Source organism: Dendrobium catenatum, unplaced genomic scaffold, assembly GCF_001605985.2.
Source record: "Dendrobium catenatum unplaced genomic scaffold, ASM160598v2 fragScaff_scaffold_390, whole genome shotgun sequence".
NCBI classification, from domain to species: domain Eukaryota; kingdom Viridiplantae; phylum Streptophyta; class Magnoliopsida; order Asparagales; family Orchidaceae; genus Dendrobium; species Dendrobium catenatum.
In genome coordinates, this window is record NW_021318852.1 from 6,086,220 (window position 1) to 6,107,682 (window position 21,463).

General features: G+C 36.7%; 1 protein-coding gene across 2 annotated transcripts in view; it reads right to left on the reverse strand.

Moving 5' to 3' along the window:
* Nucleotides 1-21,463, reverse strand: part of LOC110097571 — a 115,272-nt gene that overhangs the window by 81,472 nt on the left and 12,337 nt on the right. For both annotated transcript variants that reach the window (XM_020824018.2, XM_020824019.2), the window contains exons 3-4: nt 14,738-20,712; nt 371-1,872 (exon numbers count right to left, since the gene is read on the reverse strand). In XM_020824018.2, the coding sequence (XP_020679677.1) occupies nt 371-1,872; nt 14,738-20,712 (7,477 nt within the window). The remainder of the gene's footprint in view (nt 1-370; nt 1,873-14,737; nt 20,713-21,463) is intronic.

Genomic DNA, 21,463 nt, shown 5'->3' on the forward strand with positions numbered 1-21,463 from the left:
AAATTATTTTTAATATTATATTTATTCAATTTTTCTATACTATTTTTAAAATATAAAAATTATAATACCATGTCCAACCCATGTCCGTGTCATATATTTTCAATAATTGATGTATCATGTATCCGTGCCGACTCGCATCTGTGTCATCATGTCCATTGTCTGTGCATCATAGCTATGTACAAATATTTGAGAAGAAGAATAATGTTGTCTGATAAGTTCTTAGTGGGATTGGACATTTTATTTTTAGAAACATTCTATTTGATTTTTCCAATGGTAAGATCGCGGCAATTAAAGAAAAAAAAAAGTTGACTTTGTCAAAACAAAATAAACGGAGATCATAAAAAATAAAAAGATGAAATAAATATATTACCAAGATTATGTTGGAGCAATGATTGCCTGGGATGTTGGCGTTTATCATATATTAGGTGCAATTTCTTTGCTTGTAAGCAATCAGCTAGCTCAAGAAGGTCGAATAGAAGAAAGTCACTTTCCCCATATAAAGCCAACAAATCTGATATTCTGGCATAATCCATGCATGAAAAATCCCTTGCAGTTTTCTCATCAACCAAAGACAAACTGTGAAAAGATTGTACTCCAAGCCGTTTAGCTAGATCATTACTGATATAAGAGTGCACGAAATGCTTTTGAGTACTATTTATATCAATCCATGGAGCATCATTATAAACAAGGTTCGATGGACTCATCAGATGTCCAGATGAACTAGGAATAAATAGTGAGTTCAAAAGTGCATCCGTTGATTGTCTATCGGTCAATGAGTCGGCAAAAGCTTCTAAGACGCATTGAACAAAACTTAATTGCTCAGCTAATAACGGTTCTCCATTAACATCCTGCTGTAAGCACTGCAAAACATGTAAATAATCCATGGCATCAAAAGTCAACTTCACACCCAACCGTGAAAGCAAAGATCTGAACTCACACAGCTCTGATGGAACAGCATATAGATAAGGGTGATACTTCACGGGTGAGTTGAATGCAACTGACTTTGACTGTACAAAGTTATCACCTAGCCAAACCCAATTGATTCCATCCAAAGCTTCTCTCAGAATTTTGAAGTCATCTTTATCAATGTAGCCCTGTAACTTTGAATATAAAGGGGGAATCTCTCTTTGCAAGACACCATCAATATCAAATTCATGCTCGGACTGCAATTTCAGCTGAGTGTACGCCCTTGAAAGTGCAACTAGCTGAGTTGACAAGGTTTCAATATCAGGCGGATGCATCCAACCAAGATTGTCATGGATATAAGTTGAGGAGCAATCACCATCCAAAATCCTCATTTTTGACGAAACCTGCCACATTTGGGATTTTGGCCTTGTGGTTTCTGGAGTTGCCACACTTTTATCTGATGCAAACCACGGAAGTCCAGTCAGAAGAGGAGCGACATATACAGGGCACCATGGAATAATCTTAATCTCTGACCAAAATTCACATTCTTGTATATCAAGAACAAAACTAGAAAGAAAAGAGAGTACTTCCTGATCAAACTCCCAACTCTTCCCTTCATCAATTTTCACTTCTGGATCTTTAGTATGTGAAATCCCATCCATCGTTAACATTTGGTGATCATCATCATGGTTCTCTTTATGACCATTAGAATTTGAAAGTATAATCCCTAAAGCATTCAGATAAGAAAGCAACTTCCTTCCATACTGAGGAGCATCAGCATGGCCACAATCATGCAATATTGAGACTGACCTTGCAACATCGATCAGACCACTCAAATTCAAGCTATTCCTAAGTCCAAAGCTTGTTAGAACGTCAAGTATTTCAGAATTTGAAAACTTATCACACGGGAAAAAAACGTCCTTGTTCAGCAGATTTTGCAGGCTTGGGACTCGAGGATCATAAAGCCTGGACAGGAACAAAAAATTAATAAAAATATATCCATAATTAATTAGGCGAGTTTCTTGAGTGATTGACTGGTGCAATAAAATGATTAGTCAATTTAGTGAGCATAAGAAAATTCAAATGACAAGAAATAAGCTAATATTTTACATAGTTTTTCAGTTGCAAACATAGTAAACACTGTGTCCTACACTTCAATCAAATTCATCCCTACTGTCAAAATTTAAGTACTTAGCTACATATAATAAAGCCTAAGTTGCTGAACTAGCTAGAAGAATTCAGGGGTAAAAAAGCAGAGGAAGGACAAGATGCCAGCTTTGTTTTAGTATGAAGATATTAACCATATTATGTGAACATAGCATACTCAACACTTCTCGCAGCAATCATAATAAAATGTCCACTCACCCTAGCACAATGAATAGAATTGGTGTTGCAAAACCTTTACTTCACAACCTAATAATTGAAAAGCCACAGGAACAATGCTGGATCAGGAACATTCAAAAATTTACCTAAATAACTCAAACCTGTTCTAAGACTGTTTCCTTTTGCAACTTTGACCACCAAATCTGTATATAAGGATCAAGAGCTATAAATAACAATCAATATAAAGGAAGATGAAAAATAACAGTTTGGTGAAATGAAAAGTAAAAACAATACAATGAAAGTAATGCAAGTTAGAAGAAAAAAAATACTGAAATAATTGAATCAATTGATCGCTTATGAAAAGCCACTGCCCATATTATCCAAGGGTACTGGTGAGTGGCCATCCTTGGGCTGCCTTTCCGAGCAAAGACATAAGTGTTGCACTTACAAACAAATCCAATTCAAGGCATTAACAATTGTGTTGGATTGCTCTTAAACTTAAGAGTGAGGCCTCCTAACAAACGAAGTAATCAATTCAAATGTTCCTATTAAAGTTAAAATATAAACCAAATGCCTCCATCCAAATTAAATTGATGGACCGCCTTTCCTTCAAGGTATGGTCATAGGACTCACCTTTAAACTCAACCCATTGAAATAAAATGTGTTCAAATAAGACTCCTATAAATTAGACAGCTGACAGAAGAGAAGATTTCATATACAAAAGAAGAGGAGTGGATAATAATAGATACATAAAAATTACATACATTTGATTTTAGTTCAATGATCATGAACTTTTCAGTTTACTTGAATTATATATGTTTTAAACTGTGATGGATAAGTAGTAACTCTTTTTTAAATTTTGGATGACCTTTTATTCGATCATCTTAATTGTTGTTGAAAGATAGTTAGCTATAGTCAAACCGTTAGTTACCGACTTTATATTCCAAATATGCGGATTAGGTTGTGACTTGAGTAAAGCTCAAAATGATCCTCCAACTATTGATAAATGTGCAACTTAATCCCAGAGTTTTGCATTGCCCCAATTTAGCCACTAAACTATTAAAAATTGATCCAATTAAGTCCCAGAGGAAACAATAAGTGCTAAAGTTCACTTTAAAGTTAAATATGAGGGTAGTTTAGGTAGTAAAAGTGTATATTAGTGAAAAAAATTATATTTTTAAAGAAAAATCTAAATTATCTTCTAAGTAATTGATAAACCAACCCATCTCTGTCTCCTTGTGAATGTCGCATATTGCTCGCCATCCCAGTCCCCGAATGTCGAAGCGCATCATGATCGCTTGGCCTCTCGCGTCACTCGCGCCCTCTCGTAGTAGCACGCTTCTCACTCGCAGCGCATCGCGTCACTCGCACTTGCTTGCAGTAGGCCTTTTACGTCTCGCTTGCAGAATGTTAATACACAACATCATACTCACAACTGTAGGTCTTCTCCCTCACACAATTCAGCCTCCAATTCCATCTCCAAGAAATATAGCAGGAAGGCAAATGATTAGGTAAGAAGTATTTTTACTAAAATACCATCAAAGAAGCTAATGCGGCTTCTTCCGTTAATTTAAACGAAAGTTTTAACAGAGAGACCAAATCTGACAATTTTATATAGTTGAGGGACTAAATTGGGGCAATGCGAAACTTAAGGACTAAATTGAACATTTATCAATAATGAGGGGACTATTTTGAGCTTTTACTCATTGTAATACTCTAGCCAATCATTTAAGGTTGTTAAATAGAGCTTTTGAGAAGTCCTCTTTATCATAATAGCCCAAATCAAAGTAGTCCAAGACCGCTTGAAGAGAGACAAAATGCTACCTCCTAGTCAAAACAAAGGTTATCTACAAAAGATGGATAATAAAAAATCACACTTAATGAGAAGGCCCCACCCCATCCTCGAGTTACCAAGAAAATGCTAACCACAACAAAGGAAATCAACTATAACGTCAACTCGCATATACAAAAGATATCAGCCACCTCAGCCTATATGATGCTCATTTGATGTCAAAAATGTTCTAGATGCTCTAATCAATGATCTCCCAAACTAAGAGATATGAAACATATTTTGTAGAGCAGTATATGACTAATGTGCTTCATATCCAAAATGTCCTAATCTTACTTTCTCTAAGGGTCCCATAATGAAGGCAAAGGAGCGCAATCTACCCATCTACATCACGATACAGAGTAAAGATGCTTTTATAAATTCAGGCTCTTCAATCAATCTAAAGTGTGCAACTGTTAATAAGGCTATTCGTCGACAATGACCACCTTGGGCAAGATAAAGTGGTCATACAAGGCTTCAACAAGCTGGGTGGGTGAAAAAACCTTCACGTTATCATCTTGCCACACAATTTTTAGAAGCTCTATACAGAGATAACACGCACAAGTTTGCCAAAAAAACATATTCAAGTTTGACCAAAGCTCATAAAAAATCGATGCAATATCAAATGCCAACATATAATCACACTTATTAATCTCATGACACTAAGAACATGACAACCCATACAAATCATGTGGTCAGCCAAATGAAGAGCCAAGCCAGAATCTTTCCCAATAGAGAAGCCTATGAAGTGTGAACAAAATGGCGCACTCATTAAGACATTAAACCTTCTTAGTCAAGGCCAGCCTCGACATTTTTCCATTCAAAAATCTTTTTCACATGCCTATAAGGTCCCTTGGACTAAAAAACCAATGTATGCAAAAACAAGAATTGATTGGGTCAATTACCTCTCTGACTAAACAGATTAAGGTCAGTGAATAGATAATGGATCCATAAAATCTTAATCAAATTTTATAATAATCCCCTCACCATCTGCTGTTAGCAACAAATAACAATCTTTCTCCCATAATCTAAATTCTTTTAAGCCAATCCAAACAAAATATTATTTTACCAAGCCATCATAGAGTCCATAAACTATCCTTAATTGAAATTCCTCTCTCAAAGTTCAATGGTAATTATACAACTTCACTTAAGCCCACGAAAAAACCTCAAAGAAGAAATATAAAGTCCTTTATGAGAACCAAATCTTTGAATAGTATCTTATCTAATTAATTAATTTGCCTTGTCAAAAAAATTTTGAAAAGACAAAAATATTACAAAGTTAAGTGAGGAATTTTAGAGTCTGCAATGTGTTTTGAGAATATTATGTAACCCTAAAGCCTATACCCAATCAAACAAACAAAAAAAGCATTATCAAATTTAAGAAGTGTCAATGGGTGAATAATGACCAAAGAAATCTTTACCTTAATCAAAGTGCTCATTGTGCAGCATCATCATAGGGAATCATGTACTTCTAGTGATGAACAAGCACTAAATGTGGCAAATTGGATGGCAATATTAGACTTGACTTGACACAAACTGACATCCATATCAAACTAGAATATACTAGGTCAGCTCAATCTGGCCATTTGTCAAATCATCTCTTTGATGATCGAATCGCCACATAAGACAGTCACCCCTCCAATGAATAAAAATGGCACAAAAGTTAATAAACGACCATTCCATTGGAAACAAAACTAATGGAAAGAAATGCATTTTAAAGTGGGAAATAAGGATGGGTGGATCTTCTAATTGTTGGTCATTGTGGGAAAAGCAACATCACCCATTGGAAGGTATGAGAACGTCCAACATTGAGGAAGGTTTTGGGGCACATATTAACAACAAGCCACATTAGCACCGCTCTCGCAATGGCAATCCAATTGGTTGCAACAACCAATGTAGGCCCAAAGCACCCATAGTTGCTAGACGGCTAATAAACAAGGGGGTCAATGAAGAGTTGCCCCCGTACTCAAGAAACAACCTATTACAAGGCTCACTTTCTACACAACCATCATAACATAGTAGCTCTTAGCAGGTATTTCAACTAGTGAAACAATGAACTAGGTGAAGGGTAGGTGAAATAGCATCCGTACTAGGAAAGCGAGACTACATCCCTTCGAAGTTTGATACATTTGACGAGACTGGTGATCCAAAAGAACATCTCGCTCATTTCGAGGGAGAAAAGAAAGAACTTTAAGCATATCTCAAGTGTTTCAGCATACAAATGAGCTCCAACCTATCCACTTCAAGATTTGAAGGCCCCAAGATCTATGTTAGTCAAATAGAGGCTTATGTGAAACAATAATTAGTTAAGTTTTTAACCAATAACAATAACATCAAGCCTTTATCCCACTATGTGAAATCGGCTCTATGAATCATTTTCCTCTATTGTCCTATTAAGAGTCAAATTCTATTTTAAATCTAATAAAAAATATCATTTCTAATACTTTCTAACCAAGTCTTTTTAAACAAACTTCTATCATTCTTAGCATAAGCCAAATCTAATACATCTACCCTCCTAATCGGTTCATTGGAAGACCGATATTTTAAGTGACCAAACCATCTAAGGCAACTCCCTCTAATCTTATCTACCATTGGAGCTGTGTTAGGACTTGAGCACCAAAATCAGCGAACAAACAGAAAAATTCAGCAAACCAACAGATTTTCCTGATAAAAAAGGAAACACGAACAAGCAAGATACAATGATCCTTTTTCGAGAGGACTTTCTCTCCCAAACTCTAAACGCCGATAGCATGCCTCAGTTGCGATACATGGAATACCAGGTGATGCAGGACTACGAATGTATGCGATAAGAACTTGCACGATTTTGATAAGAACAATTACGATTAAAACTATTAGCAATCAAAACAATAAAAGAAAAAGAAAAAGGGGTAGTTACGCTTATGCCAAATCACATGCTAAGCATTTGAATTATCAAAATAACTTAAAATTTCAACAACATGCGAATTAAGTAGATTTCAATAAAATTCCTAATATAACAATAAGATAGCAACATAGAAAGCACACTCAATCCTACGTTTACTAAGAAAAGGCAGAAGGCGAAGCACGGCTCCTTGTGACTTGATCACCACCTACAAGATTAGTGGATTAGGAAATTAAATGAAAAGGGGAAAAAGTTCAGCCGGTCCGGAAACAATTTGCAACTGGACGTTGGCAAGTTGCTCGTCAATGGCCTCCGAAAGCGTGAAGATGATGCGATTCACGTACTCTTCAATGGAGTGATCAACTTACGGGTTGAAATCGAAGATGGAGTGGAGGATGTTGACGTTGCCTTGTTTGTCGTAAGCGAATCATAAGTCAAGCTCCGAATCGTCCATTCATTGACTTTGAAAGAAGGATGTGTAGACGAAGATCAATGTTGATTCCCTTGGAGACTTTTCTAGGGAGAAAGAAGTTTCTCTCTAGACTTTCTTTGGAGAATAAGAGAAGGGTGGCCGTCCTATGAAAGAGGGTAAGTGGAATTAAATTTGGTTCAAATTTTGTGGAGGGAAAGTGATTTAAGCAACTTCCTAATTAATCACTTGATTGGGAGAAATTAAGAAAGGGAGAGAGAGAGGGGCAGCAGCAATAGAGAGGTAGGGGATTTAATTTAATTCCAAAGAGGAGAGATGATCTTTGGAAAGAAATTAAATAGGTAGGGACATGGGGGATTTCTGCAAAAGTGGTAGGGAGGGAGTTTGAATTGTTTCCAAGAGGGAAGGTGGGCTTTTAGGAAATAATTCCTAATGCAAAGACTTGGTGGAAAGGAATATCTCATCCCATCTTAATTCAAAATTTAAATAGGATATAATTTAGTACGTTTCCGAAAATAGGATTTATAAATTAGGTAACTATTTCAAATTCAAATTGATTTGAATTTGATCATTAATAGAGTTACCAAAATTATGAAATCTAATTTAGGAAAGACTTGGCGGCAAGTGGAGATGGGGGGAAAGAACCAAAGGAGATGGGCCGGTATTGGAGATTAGCCGTGGATAGGGTGGGGTTGGGTCTAGGCGGAGAGTGGTGTGGGGATTTAGGTGGCCGACAATTTTGGGGTTCGGGAGACCTTAGGCCGGCGGCTAGGGGATGGATGGAAGGGGAAAATAGATAATGAAGAAGAACTACGAACCCGGCCGTCTCCAAGGATGGTGGGTGATCCAATTTCCCTCTCCTAGGGATTTCTCTCCCAAGTACTCTTAAGATCTCACAAAGAACACAAGCAATGAAAAATTTTTATCATTCATTCATTAGACATGAAAAAGAGAGCATAAGGGCCATATATAGCGTTGTACAAAGGACTCAAAATAAAAGTCAACAATGCCCTTTGGGCTTACACATGACAATTGGATTGCATGGAAATATGTTGTTCTGTGGAAAATAAAATTGTTAATGTTATTATATTACAAGTCTTAGCTTCATACCCGTTCTACTAGGGCTCATTAATGTTCATAATCAAATTAGCTCCCAATTTAGGGATCTTGACTTCTAATTGCAATTCAAGATTCGTCCGGAACGGTTCCCGCAAGGAACAGTTAAGAAGTTGCATTATAAGAGTGCTGGACCATTCATGATAACTAAGAAAATCAATGATAATGCTTATGAAGTAGATCTGCCTGCAGAATTGACATCAATTCCTCCTTTAACATAGAAGATCTAGTTACAAATGAAGGTCCTGATTTCAACCTACCAAATTCACTCATACAGCATCCTTGTGTGACCACACCGTGTGAGAACTCAAACCTACCTCCACTCCTAAACATTCCAAAATCACTCATGGCAGAGAAGTTTGATACGATTCTGAGTGATGACACCATCTCCACAAGAGAAGGTGGACGACGGAGGTACTTGATCAGAGGCAAACCTGAGTTAGAGGACACGTGGCTGGATCGCGAGGAGCTACAGCAGATTGACCCTGACATATTGGAGATCTATGAGAGCACCTAGGACGCTTACCTGACCAAGTCGAGCTTTTTCTCACCCCGGGAGAATGATAGGAATATTGGAGTTTGGAAAGTCTAAACATGGTCGTCGATCTATAGCCACAATCGAGTCGATGTATTTTTAAGTCGTATTATGTATTTGTCTTTTATTATTTTATGTTTGTATTTATTTTATGTTATATTCCGCTTTTACCCCTTAAAGGAAGGTCATGTGTAAGCCCAAAGGGCATTGTCGTCTTTTACTTTTGAGTCCTTTGTATGAGGCTATATATAGCTCTTATGTTCTATTTTCATGTTTAATGAATGAACGATAATTTTTTTCCCGTGTTTGAGTTCTTGTAAGAGCTTGAGAGAGATTGGAGTGAAGTCCCTTGGAGAGGGAAACGGATCACCCACCAACCTTGGAAGTGTTTGGGTTCGTGGTTCTTTCTTCTCTATCTCTTTTTTTCCCTTTACATTCATCCACTAGCCTCCGGCCTAGGGTCTTTACAAACCCCTAAGCCGCCGGCCACCCTAGTTCCCCCCACACCACCCATCGACTACACCCAATCCCCACCAACATCCACGACCAACCTCCACACCACCTGCCCCTCTTGGTTTCCTCCCATCTCCACTTGCCATCAAGTCTTTCAAAAATTAACTTTCATGTTTTAGGTAACTCTATTAATGATCAAATTCAAATTTATTTGAATTTGAAATAATTGCCTAATTTATAAATCCTATTTTAAGAAACTTACTAATTCATAGCTTATTTAAATTTTAAATTAAATTGGAATGAAATATTTCATTCCAAATTTAATTTATTAATTTAGGAAAGCTTAGGATGCCTCATTAAATCCCCTTCCCTCTCTCTATTGCCGCCGGCCCCCCTATGGGATCTCATTGGAAATTATTTCCAAATTCCAAATTACTCTCAACAACAAGCTTTTCTCCCACTATGTGGGGTCGCTGCATGAATCCTTTTTCGCCATTATGTCCTGTTAAAAGTCAAATTCTAATTTAAATCTAATAAAGAAAGATCATTTCTAATATTTTCTAACCCGTCTTTTTAGGTCTACCTCTACCTTTCTTAACATAAGCAAATCTAATACCTCAACTTTCCTGACAGAGTCATCAGAAGGCCTCCATTTAATGTGTCCAAACCATCTAAGGCGACTCTCTCTAATCTTATCTTCCACTGGAGCTACTCCAACTTTTTTACGTATATGCTCATTTCGTATCCTATATCTAAGGATAAAGCCACTCATCCACCTAAGTATCCTCATCTCTGCAACACTTAACTTAGTATTATCCTTCTCTTTTAATGGCCAACATTTGGCACCATAAAGCATGGCAGGTCTCACCACCATCTTATAGAATTTTCCCATAAGTTTGAGGGGAACTTTTCTATCGCACAATAAGCCTGACGCATTCCTCTACTTCAACCATCCAATTTGAATTCTCCTATTAATATCCCCATCTATTTCACCATCACTTTGAACCATAGATACAAGATATCTAAAACGTGTACTCTTATTAATGAATTGATCTCCCAAAGTCACAATCCCCTCACTAGGTCTATTGTTACTAAAATTACACTCCATATATTCAATTTTAGATCTACTCAAGTGAAAACCTTTAGACTCTAAGGTTGACCTCCATAATTCAAGTTAAAAGCGAGAGGAGGCCGAGGCCGAATTTTCGGAGCCCACACCGGCATGAATCCAAATTAATTTTGAGAAACATTAGTATCACGCCGCAACCTACGCTACATAATTTGCTCCCATAGTTTTAAAGTATGACATATTAACTTAATTCTTCTATAATTCGCACACTCCTGTGCATCACCTTTATTCTTAAAAATAATAATTAACACACTCATTCTCCACTGATCTGGCATCTTTTTAGTCTTCAAAACAGTATTAAAAAGTTTAGTTAGCCAAAAAATTCCTTCATCTCCTAAGCATTTTCACATCTCTATTGAAATATCATCTGGTCCAACAGCTTTTTCACACTTCATTTTCTTTAAAACCTCTCTAACTTCAATTTTACTAATACGCCGATAAAAATAAAAATCTTTATTTTCATTTAGGGTGCTAAAGTCACTAAAGTTAATAGTAGTTTCACAATCTTTATTAAAAAGTTTAGCAAAATATCTAAACCACCTTTGTTGAATATCATCTTCTAAAAAAATTACTTTTTGATCTTCATTCTTAATACATTTCACTTGAACTAAATTCTTACTCCTCCCAACTTTTTGCTTGGCTAACTTATACATATATCTCTCTCTCCTTAGTATCTAATCTATTATATAAATTATTAAAAGCTAAGCTCTTTGCATCGCAAATAACTTTCTTAGATTCCTTACGAACCTCTTTATAGCTTTCTCAATTATCTGAATTTTTACATATAAATTTATAAATCACTTTTTTATAACAAATCTTCTTATTTTTTATCTTTTCTTGCACATTTGGATTCAACCACCAACTATTTTTACTATTAAAAGCTTTTCCCTTCGAAACTCCAATCACATCTTTTGCAATAATCTTAATAGCACTAGTCACTTTTCCCACATAACATTAGCATCCTCATGCACAGACAAAATTTTAATATCTAAAATCTTACTCTCAAAAATATTTTTGTTAATATTCTTTAAATTATAAATTACTCTCTTGGAAATAATTCAAACCTCCTCTCCCTCTCTCTTGGCCGAAATCCCCACGCCCCCACCTATTTAATTTCTTTCCAAAATAAAGTCTCTCTTATTGGAATTAAATTAAGCCCCTCTCCCTCCCTCTTTCCTGCTGCCCCTCTCTCTTTTTCCCTTCAATTAGTTCTTTCAATCAAGGGGGCTAATTAAGGAGTTGTTTAAATCAAATCCCATCCACCAAAATCTAAAACAAAGTTCTTCCCCTTGCCTCCTCCTTTGGCCAGCCACCCCTTCCTTCTCCACTTCAACTCTTGAGAGAAACTTCTTTCTCTCTAGTGGAGTCTTCAAAGGAAGCAACAACGATCTTCGTCTACTCACCCATCCTTCGAAACCAAAGAATGGCCAATCCGGAACTTGACCACGGGTTCGCTTAAGACGAGCAAGGGAACGTCAATATCCTCCACTCCACCTTCTTCAACTTCAACTTGTAAGTCGATAATTCCATTGAAGAGTACTTGGATTGCATCATATTCACACTTTCAAAAGCCATCGACGAACAACTTATCAACATCCAGTGGCAAATTGTTTCCGGACAACCACAATGGTGAACTTCTTCCCCTTTTCACTTAATTTCCTAATCTGCTAATCTTGTAGGTGGTGATCAATTCGCAAGGAATCGTGTCTCGCCCTCTGCCTCTGACTAGTAAACATAAGATTTGAGTGTACTTTCTATGTTGCTTATCTTATTGTTAGATTAGGTATTTTTGTTAAGTAACTATTTAATTCATATGTTGTTAAAATTCTAATTGTTTTGATAATTCAAATACTTAACATGTGATTTGTCCTAAACGTAGCTACCCCTCTTATGTTTTTTGTTTTCGTTTAGTGGCTAATATTCTTAGTTGTTATTTGTTCATATCAAAATCATGCAACTTCATATCATTCATCTAAAGCATATTTAGTCTTGCATCAGCAAGTTGAACAAAGTAATGTGGTTGATGCCGAAGTAGAGTTTGGTGATGGCGAAGGTTTTAATGAAATTATTGAACTTAGAAAGAAAATTGCATTTTAACTATACAATTAGAACAAGTAACATGAATATCAAAATTGTATTTTGTGAATATGATTTTCAAAAATATTTCACAGAAAAAGCTAAAATATTTGCTTATTTTTTTCCTTTAATAGCAACCCATTCAGACATCACCCTGAGAAGGATATTCATCTTAAGCTTCAGCACTGTGAAGGAGATAATGACATGGTTGTTAATGATTTGGTTAGGAAACTATTTGTAATGCTTTTTGTTATTAACTATGATGAGCAAAGATTGGAATTTTATTTATGTAAATTTTATAACAAGTTTATGTGTAAATTTAGGAATTTGTAATCATTATGTCATTATCATGAAGCCCATGCTATTTGTTACTATCTTGTTCGGTTAACTTGCACTGATGAGTGTGACTCTTACGTCTGAGAATCTTAATGATGAATTTTAAAGACTCCGGTAGTCGAAGCTCATATAAATTCATTATGAATATCTGGAAGTTTCCATGATATGTCTAACGTAGTTCAATTGTAGCTATACATCATAAATTTTTTTTTATGTATGAAGAATTTGATACACCTTAGGTTTCACAAATTAGGGTTTGCCCTAATTTCCCCTCCAAGAGAGTGGACTTTCTCCACCAACACCAAATGAGAAAGTAATCACAAAAAGAGTAGAGAAGAACAATGAGAACCTTTGCATTAGCAAGCCAAGAGAAAACAAGATAAGTTTGTCCACTTCGAGAAGGACAAGATCTCCCAAAAGAAAACCCTAGAAAAGCACAAGAGAAGACTAGAGGAAGAAAACTAGAAAGAGAATACACTTTTCATAATACCCAAAACTAAACCCTAATAGCTCCCTTCATACCCTTTCAAAAAGACCCTCCCATCCCCAAAATACCCCCACTTAAGTGGGGGGTCCCTCCTTTGGTCCAGCCGGGTCACCGCCCCCCCCCCTTCTTCCGCCTGTAGACCCGCACGGGTCCAGGCGGGGCCGGTTCGCCCGGCCCATCAGAATTGTCCAAACAATGAGCTGAGTATCAAGTAGGCCATGTACTGGTTCTGTTGCTTCAACGCGGTATTGGCTTGCTTATGGGTTCCTGGTTAATCAAAGCGACGTTAGTCCTGTGAAATTCCAATTATGGAGGTAATGTTACTCAATCACTGCTCTCAAAGGTCCTTTATTTAAATACTTTTTAATAATATGATGACTGATATTTTTTTCTATGAAGTCTGATAATAATATAGCTGTTTCAATTGGTTTAACCATGATCATTAAATTTCCCTTCCGACTTTGATTTGACGTATATTAATGAATCTAAACGCTGTTTTCTTCAAATAAAATAATCTGCCACTGCTTTATTACAAAATTCTAGAACCATGCAATAGTCTTCTGAGTACATACACATTTAAATTGGTGCCGCATCAAGCCATCAACTACGTAGGTTGCCACTTCAGATTCGTGGTCGATTCTTTGTATTTTCTCAAGCTCAGAAATAAGCTCAAATAGCATTTAAATTACGAAATTACTTTATTTGATACCAATATAAATTAATTTTCCAACATAAATATATTTGTATAGTTGAAGGTGAGTTTTTTTAATAGAAGAAATAATAACGAAAGACTATAACTATAATAATAAATTACTATAATTTAAATTTTATCATATTTGTAGTAAAAATTATGTTGTATTTTAAGAAATTATAAGTTAATAATGTAAATTTTTTATATTATAAGTTAGTAGAAAATTAATTTTTTCTTAGAAATATATATATATATATAATGTAAACTTTATCATGTAAAATAGAAAAACAAATTAATTATATATACTTATGCTGTAAGTATGGGTAATTTAGTCATTTATAATAAAATCTATAAATGCTAAACTCCTAAACAAATAATTTAAATTTTCTTTTAAATATTAATAAGCACTTAAAAAAATATTACTCAAACAACATATTATTATTGAAACTTCATTTTATTAAACTTCTTTTTGTTAGCATTTTTTTCTAAAACTCATTTTTATATAAGCAAAAAATGAACCAAATGAAGCCTAAAATGAGATCATACCTGGAAGGATGCCGCCAAGAACCATCAGCAGTTAAAACAAAAGACATTTCCGATAGTGCAGATTTAATGGAATCATCCTCTTCAGCCAACAGCTTCAAATCAACTAAGATATCCAAAATAAAGGTTGTTCTTCCAAGGAAACTTTCTATACTATTAAACACGAAGTTTTTGTAAAACTCCGCTTTTGGTAATTCTCTGATTCCCAAATGATTTTGCAAAATGCTCTTTTCCCTCTCGGATTCTGTTCTGATAAAACTATCATCTATGAGATCCTCAAGTAAATCTGCTGGTTTAAGCGATTTTAATGGATTAGTCAAAGTTAAAAGCACATCATTTTTGTAGGACTCAAAAATTGGAAGATGTTTGATTATGTCTATTTGCATGGAACCCATTTGATCCCCAGAAAACCATTTAGACTGGAAAATGAAGCTCCTCAATTCCCGCATCTCCGCCTTGGACGCATTCAGAAATAAGTTCTTAATATCTTGCAGCTGACAAGAAGCTTGCAGAGCATTCAGAATGCCAGTTGCCGTCGCATCTTGCACGAAGTTTCTTAAATGGGGATGATCAAGAGGCAAGTCAGACCTCAAAAAGGAACATCCCAATTTCTGCAGTAATGAAGACATATTTTCACTCCATCCATCATCCCTGATTACAGCAGAATTTTCGACAAGTTGCAAAAGAAAACCATTCCTCACAGGTAAAATAGGCCACGTGTTAAATATTGAAAGATCATTACAGGATGCCTTCAAATAGCTCCAGAATAACCCCATCCATTCAAGACTTGGTTGATCTTGATGGCCTGGAGTCCATCGTACCTGCCTAGAATGCTGCCATTCAGTTGGAAGAATCCTGGGAAGAAGTTCCACAACAGAATAACATGTCAATACATGCAAATTAGTTAGGCCAGAATTAGCAATGTCTCTTAGCTTCTTCAGCGTAGTATCAGGAACGGAACAGTCCACAAGTAGATATGGTACTCGGTTTACAAGAAGATCAAATACCTCAATAGATGTAGCAAATACTCTATCACCTTCTCCCCTTCTGTTAAATGAAGTAAATTTACCGTCAGCTAAAGGTAACAAAGGTAATCCATTTAATATATCACAGGAAGAAATCACTTTATGATCACTCAAGCAGTATTCTAAAGCAGTCACACTCGCAACTTTTTCCTTAAATCCATAATGGTGGCGGATCAATATGCTTCTTAGAAGCTGAGGAGTGAGAAAATGAAGTGAAGGGCATGAGTCCATAAACCTTTTCACAATCTCATTTGATACATTAGCTACAGGCAAGCCAGCTTCTGATAACGCTTCTGCAAGCTCAATCGCATTTCGAAAATTAAAATCAGGAAATATGGCTTGTCTTGCCGAAATCCACTGCCCACCTCTAGCTTTTGTGTACAAAACAGGCAATCTTTGATCAGACAGAAATACATAGAATTTCCTCACCATTGATTCCCATGGTTCAATGCCAGTGGAAGTAGGCCAAAAGGAGAAGTAAAGATCGCATGGACCAACCTCTTGTGCAATGAAAACCAGCAAATGACCATAAGCAGGAGCAATAACATCTTCAAGAAGACAAAGGTTCCACTCTGATCGAACTTTTCCACCACCTGCCATGTCATCACCAAACCATATGTCTCTCCTGTTAGAAGATAATTCAAAATATGCGTTAATATGTGCTGGAAGACCAGTACTAATCGGTAAAGGGAGGAAGCTAAAGGCCCTGCCCCAAAACTTTTTTCTGTAATATGCTGAAGATGTTTGAACTCGAGCGACTACATAAGATTCTACTTTAGCATCTAGGAAATCATCATCATTTAAGTCTTGCAAGTTAGCAGAGTGCAAGTAACAAGCAACTGATGCCCAGGGAATAAATTTAAATGATTGGTTACCCACAGATAAAGATTTACTTTTAGCACGCCCACCACCTATACATTCACTAACAACCCAAACGTTTAAATGTGAACCAGAAGGACTTTGCTCCAACAGTACAATCTTCTGGCAATTCCATGGCAAATCCCTTTCTACAATTTTATCCAACTTGGTCATGAACTGATCCCTATCCATTCCATTTTGATGGTTTCCGTGAACAAAGCTGAGCATGTTATGATGGGGGTGTGGCTCCTTTCCAAGCCCACCATCACTGTGCCTAGACACTCGGTGTATTAACTGCATCTCATGGCTAGAACCATCCTTTATGAAAATAGTTACCCTTTGGATATTATGAAGAAAGAGCAGCGACTCAGATACAACTTCAGTGAAAGAAGAGAAAAGCAACTCCACATCTTCAGGTGAATACTTTTCTTTCTTAATCTGGCTTCTGTGAGCAGAAGTTTCGTTCCTGAGTGGAAATCGAAATAGAGTACCAGGAAATGGTTGTTGTAAATCACAGCCAAAGTGTAAGAATGGCATGAACTGATCTGGAAACTGCTCCAAGATCCTTCTACCAACAAATTTTATCCTCAGGCCAGGATGAGTTGGAGAAATTCCTGGCAGGTGGCTAGCATGGGGATCAAAAATCACAATGTTCTCGCCAGAAACAAAACCAGGTATATCTGTAAAGTGATAAACACAATTGAATCCAAGCCCAAACCTTCCAATTGCAAAAGGCTTGTCAAGTTTACTGTCCTGACCAATACGTGATATTGCATACAGATCTTGGGAACTGAAAACCGAATCATTAAAGCAGTACAGTGCTGGGCCTTGCCATTCTGCCATTTGAGGAGAAAGAATGGATGATGTACCATATTGAGTTTTATCCAAAAGGAAAACCACTTCAGAAGCCTGTGCATCCTCAGCATTTTGTACAAGCTCAAAAAGTATCCCCGGCCCATCTGCATACATTTCAACAATATGCTTGAGCCTTGTTGTTAATGCCTCATGTTGTCCAAAGGCTTCCGCAACCCCTGATAGGCTCAGATTCATTGAATCAGAACTTTCAGCAAGCAAAAGACGACGAAGAGAACTAACACCAAGTTTTTCTGCAATATCATTTGAAATATTGCCATGCACAAAATTATGTATATTATTCTTAGGCATTAGAGAAACACTATATCCATCTCCACTTGCATTCTCCCCCAAATCAAGCAACCAGGGAGCATCATTGTAAACTAAATCAGTTGCTGGGATTAACCTAGATAAGAAATCAGGTAAATATATTTTAACATACAAATGCTGAGACTGGATTTCTGCAAGATGCTGGGCCATGGACACTGCTGCTCTAAGCTCATGAGCATCAAGTGGGGTGCAGCCTTTTTTGTCTGCCATTCGGCAAAGAATATTAGCATAATCCGCAGGCTTCAAGTACTCTGGTATTCCAAGTTCCAAAAACAGATCTCTGAATACTGCTAAATCAACAGGAATAACACGCATGTAGGGAGCCAAATGAAACTGACCATGAAGAACAACCTCACTAACAGTTGAAAACCCGTCTCCCACCCAAATCCATCTACAACCTTCAAGAATAGCTTTAACAATGTCCATCTCATCTGAGCCTATCAAATTGGTCAACAGAGAATATATTTTAGGCATTGCTATTGCTAATTCTTGTCGAAGAATCCGATCTACAACAATCTCATTGTTTTTGCCAAGTTCAAGTAGTTGAGCAGCAATCACAGTTCCACTTGGAGGTGAAGACCAACCTAGGCCTGAGAACAAAGCCAATGAGCGACATTCTCCATCAAGTATTCGTGAACTTGCAGAAACAAGCCATATATCTTCTCTTGGTCTAACTATCTTGGGAGGGGCCACCATGGAAGAAACTGCAGGCCATGGCAAAGCAGCATGGGGTGCAGAGTCCAAAACAGGGCACCAGCATATCATTCTAAGGTCATTCCAGAATTTTTCAATACCATCTTGTGAATGAAAATTGCCGGGCTTTCCTGATGTAGCACCTTTTGAAAACACCATATTTACACCCTTTCGACTATCATTCTTATACCACTTATTTGCATGAACTTCAAGATATGAAAGAAGCACCGTGCCATGTATAAAAGCCTTCAACTGATCCTCACGCATTAATGATTCAACAAGACGTGCACTCTTAATAATTGTGTCAGAAGAAACTGAGGTTCTAAGTCCCAAACACAGTAACATGTCTAGAACACTGTGTTCACCAAATAAACCACCAGGAAAACAATTTGATTCTTCAAGAAGGGCATAAAGTTCATCAACGCGAGGATCATATAGAGATTCAGGACAATCTAAGCTTCCGCTTGCAGTTGGAATAAATTTTAATCGACGCATAGATTCCTTAAAAGAAGAATCATCCAAACATAGTTGTGGTAGTTCTTTTAGAACTGATAGCATAATCGTATCACGAACATCAGATTGCAATTCATCCAGTCTACTTAGAACATACTTTTTGTAGAAAGCAGACTTTGGCATACGCTCAATACCGAAGTACCTTAGCAAAATCTCTTCTTCAATGATAGATGAACAGAAAACAAAATCACCATCCACAAAGAATTCGGGTATATCTACAGGTGGTAAGTATCTCGTAGGATTTTCCAAATTATGAAAATGAATGTTTTCAGAATGTTGTTCGCCATAGACCCTGTATATAGGAAGCTTCTTTGCCAATTTAATGTGAATATCAGAGAGAAAGCCTCCATGATACCACTGTGGATCAAGCAGAAACCTGCGGAGCTCAATTTTCTCAGGAACAGAAAGAACTTGAAAAAGCAACCATATTTCATTGCCTCCAGAGATATCAGTATCAAAAATGGAGTCCAGAATGCAACCAGCATCGCTATCTGAAATATATAGAGATAAATCACACTGCTTTATTTTGTATGCTGGATCAAGAATTTTACAGCCGATTTTTACTAGAATATCCCGCAATGGTTCAGGTAGCTTCTCTGCATTAATAAACTTCGAGGTTTTTGATGTTCTGTAAAGGTACCCTGAAGTAGATGGCAAGATAGGCCACTCGCCAAATGATGATATATCATAAGATTGACCTTGAATATAGTCCCAGAAACATGTAAACCAAGTTGCACTAAGATGAGAAGTGCCTGCACAAGGATTCCACGGCACCCTGTTTTTATACCTCCATTCAGAAGGAAAAATCCTTGGGAACAACTGCAGAAAGTTTTTCTCATTGAGGAATGCAAGATTTGATTGAGAACTCCTAGCAATTTCAGAAAGGATGCTGAACAAGTCAGATGGAATGGTTCGATCAATCATTATATCAGGAGTCGATCCCAGGATAGTGTACTCAAGATCACTGCATATAAAATAATTTGTTCCCTTTATAGTCTTAGTAAAGGTGCCAAACTCACCATTTGCTAAAGGAAGCAATGCAAGGCCCTCAACATGTTTATTAACAACCTCAGTTCTCAGACCAGTGAGACAATATTCTAATAGAACCAACTTGTACGATTTGTTTAAAGTGCCCAGTTTCTCACTCTCCTTTAGGAAACTTCGTACTATTATAGGACTAACCAAACTGATTCTAAAATTTGACCAATATTTATACATTGTTTCAAAAATAATACCAGGTAGAAAAACAACAGGCATCCCTAATAAGACTAGGGCCTCGCCAAGTATTTCATTTTTTGAAAATTCCATATCGTGAAAGAATGCTTCAGCTGGGCATATCCAATTTCCACCTTCAAAATTAGAATATAAGACCTTTTTTGAATAGACAATTCTGTAGATATTCTCAGCTAAAATACTCCATGGTTCCTCAAATAAACCAGTTGGCCATGCAGAATAGTATAGCTTGGTAGGACCCAGCAGCTTGCTCAAACCAACAAGCAACTCACAGTAGGCTGGAGCAACAACATATTCCAATAGAAGCCTATTCCAGTCAGACTTCAGTTTTCCACCTCTTTCCAAATCGGATCCAAACCAGATGCTACGTCTGTTGGAGTATACTTCAAAGTATCCATCCACGTGAACATTAAAACCTGTTCTTACCGGCAATGGAAGAGAACAGAACACTTGGCCTTGCTTAAGAACATGATCCTATAAAATCAGCTGGAATGAGAAAAAGGTACATGCGTCTAAACATTTGAAAATCCTGAAAAACCAAGGGATCAAATTGAAAGTACAAGAAAGACTCGACTGCTGAGTATGTAGATGGGTATAACATAAATAGGATAACAAACTCTCTTAGAGAAATGAAGTAAACAATAAAAATAAGTTAAACAGTAACCCATCACGACTTCAACAAATAATTTTCTTGTCATGTTAAGTCAAGTTTGGGTTGAGATTTTTTACCCGCCTATTTAACGGGTTAGTTTTGGATTTTGGCTATATTCATGTTGGATTATTTTCGATCCGACTCAAACTCAAGCCCATAAACCCAAATTGACATTCCCAACTCCAACTATTCTTGAGCTCACTACAATGCTCAAACCATTTTTCCCAAGTTAATCATTAAACACATGATAGATTTACAGCTTCATACATAGTCCTACCCCGCATTTTTTTTTATTTTTGTGTAGATACATTTTATTCAGTATCATTTAAGGTAAAGGCCCAGATTATCAATTTGAAAGGTAACCCTCAAATGTTGGCCCATGGCACAACAACATTCAAGAATGTAACAAAATTTTTGTGGAATTTTAATTCAAAGCTAGAGCCAAAGGTGTCTGAATCATTGGACAAGTTCACAATTGACGCCAATGGCAACCTATACTTGCTAGTACATTTTGATTTGAATGAGTTATACGTCAATATTGGGATGTAATGTGCCACAAAGCAGAATTTTTGG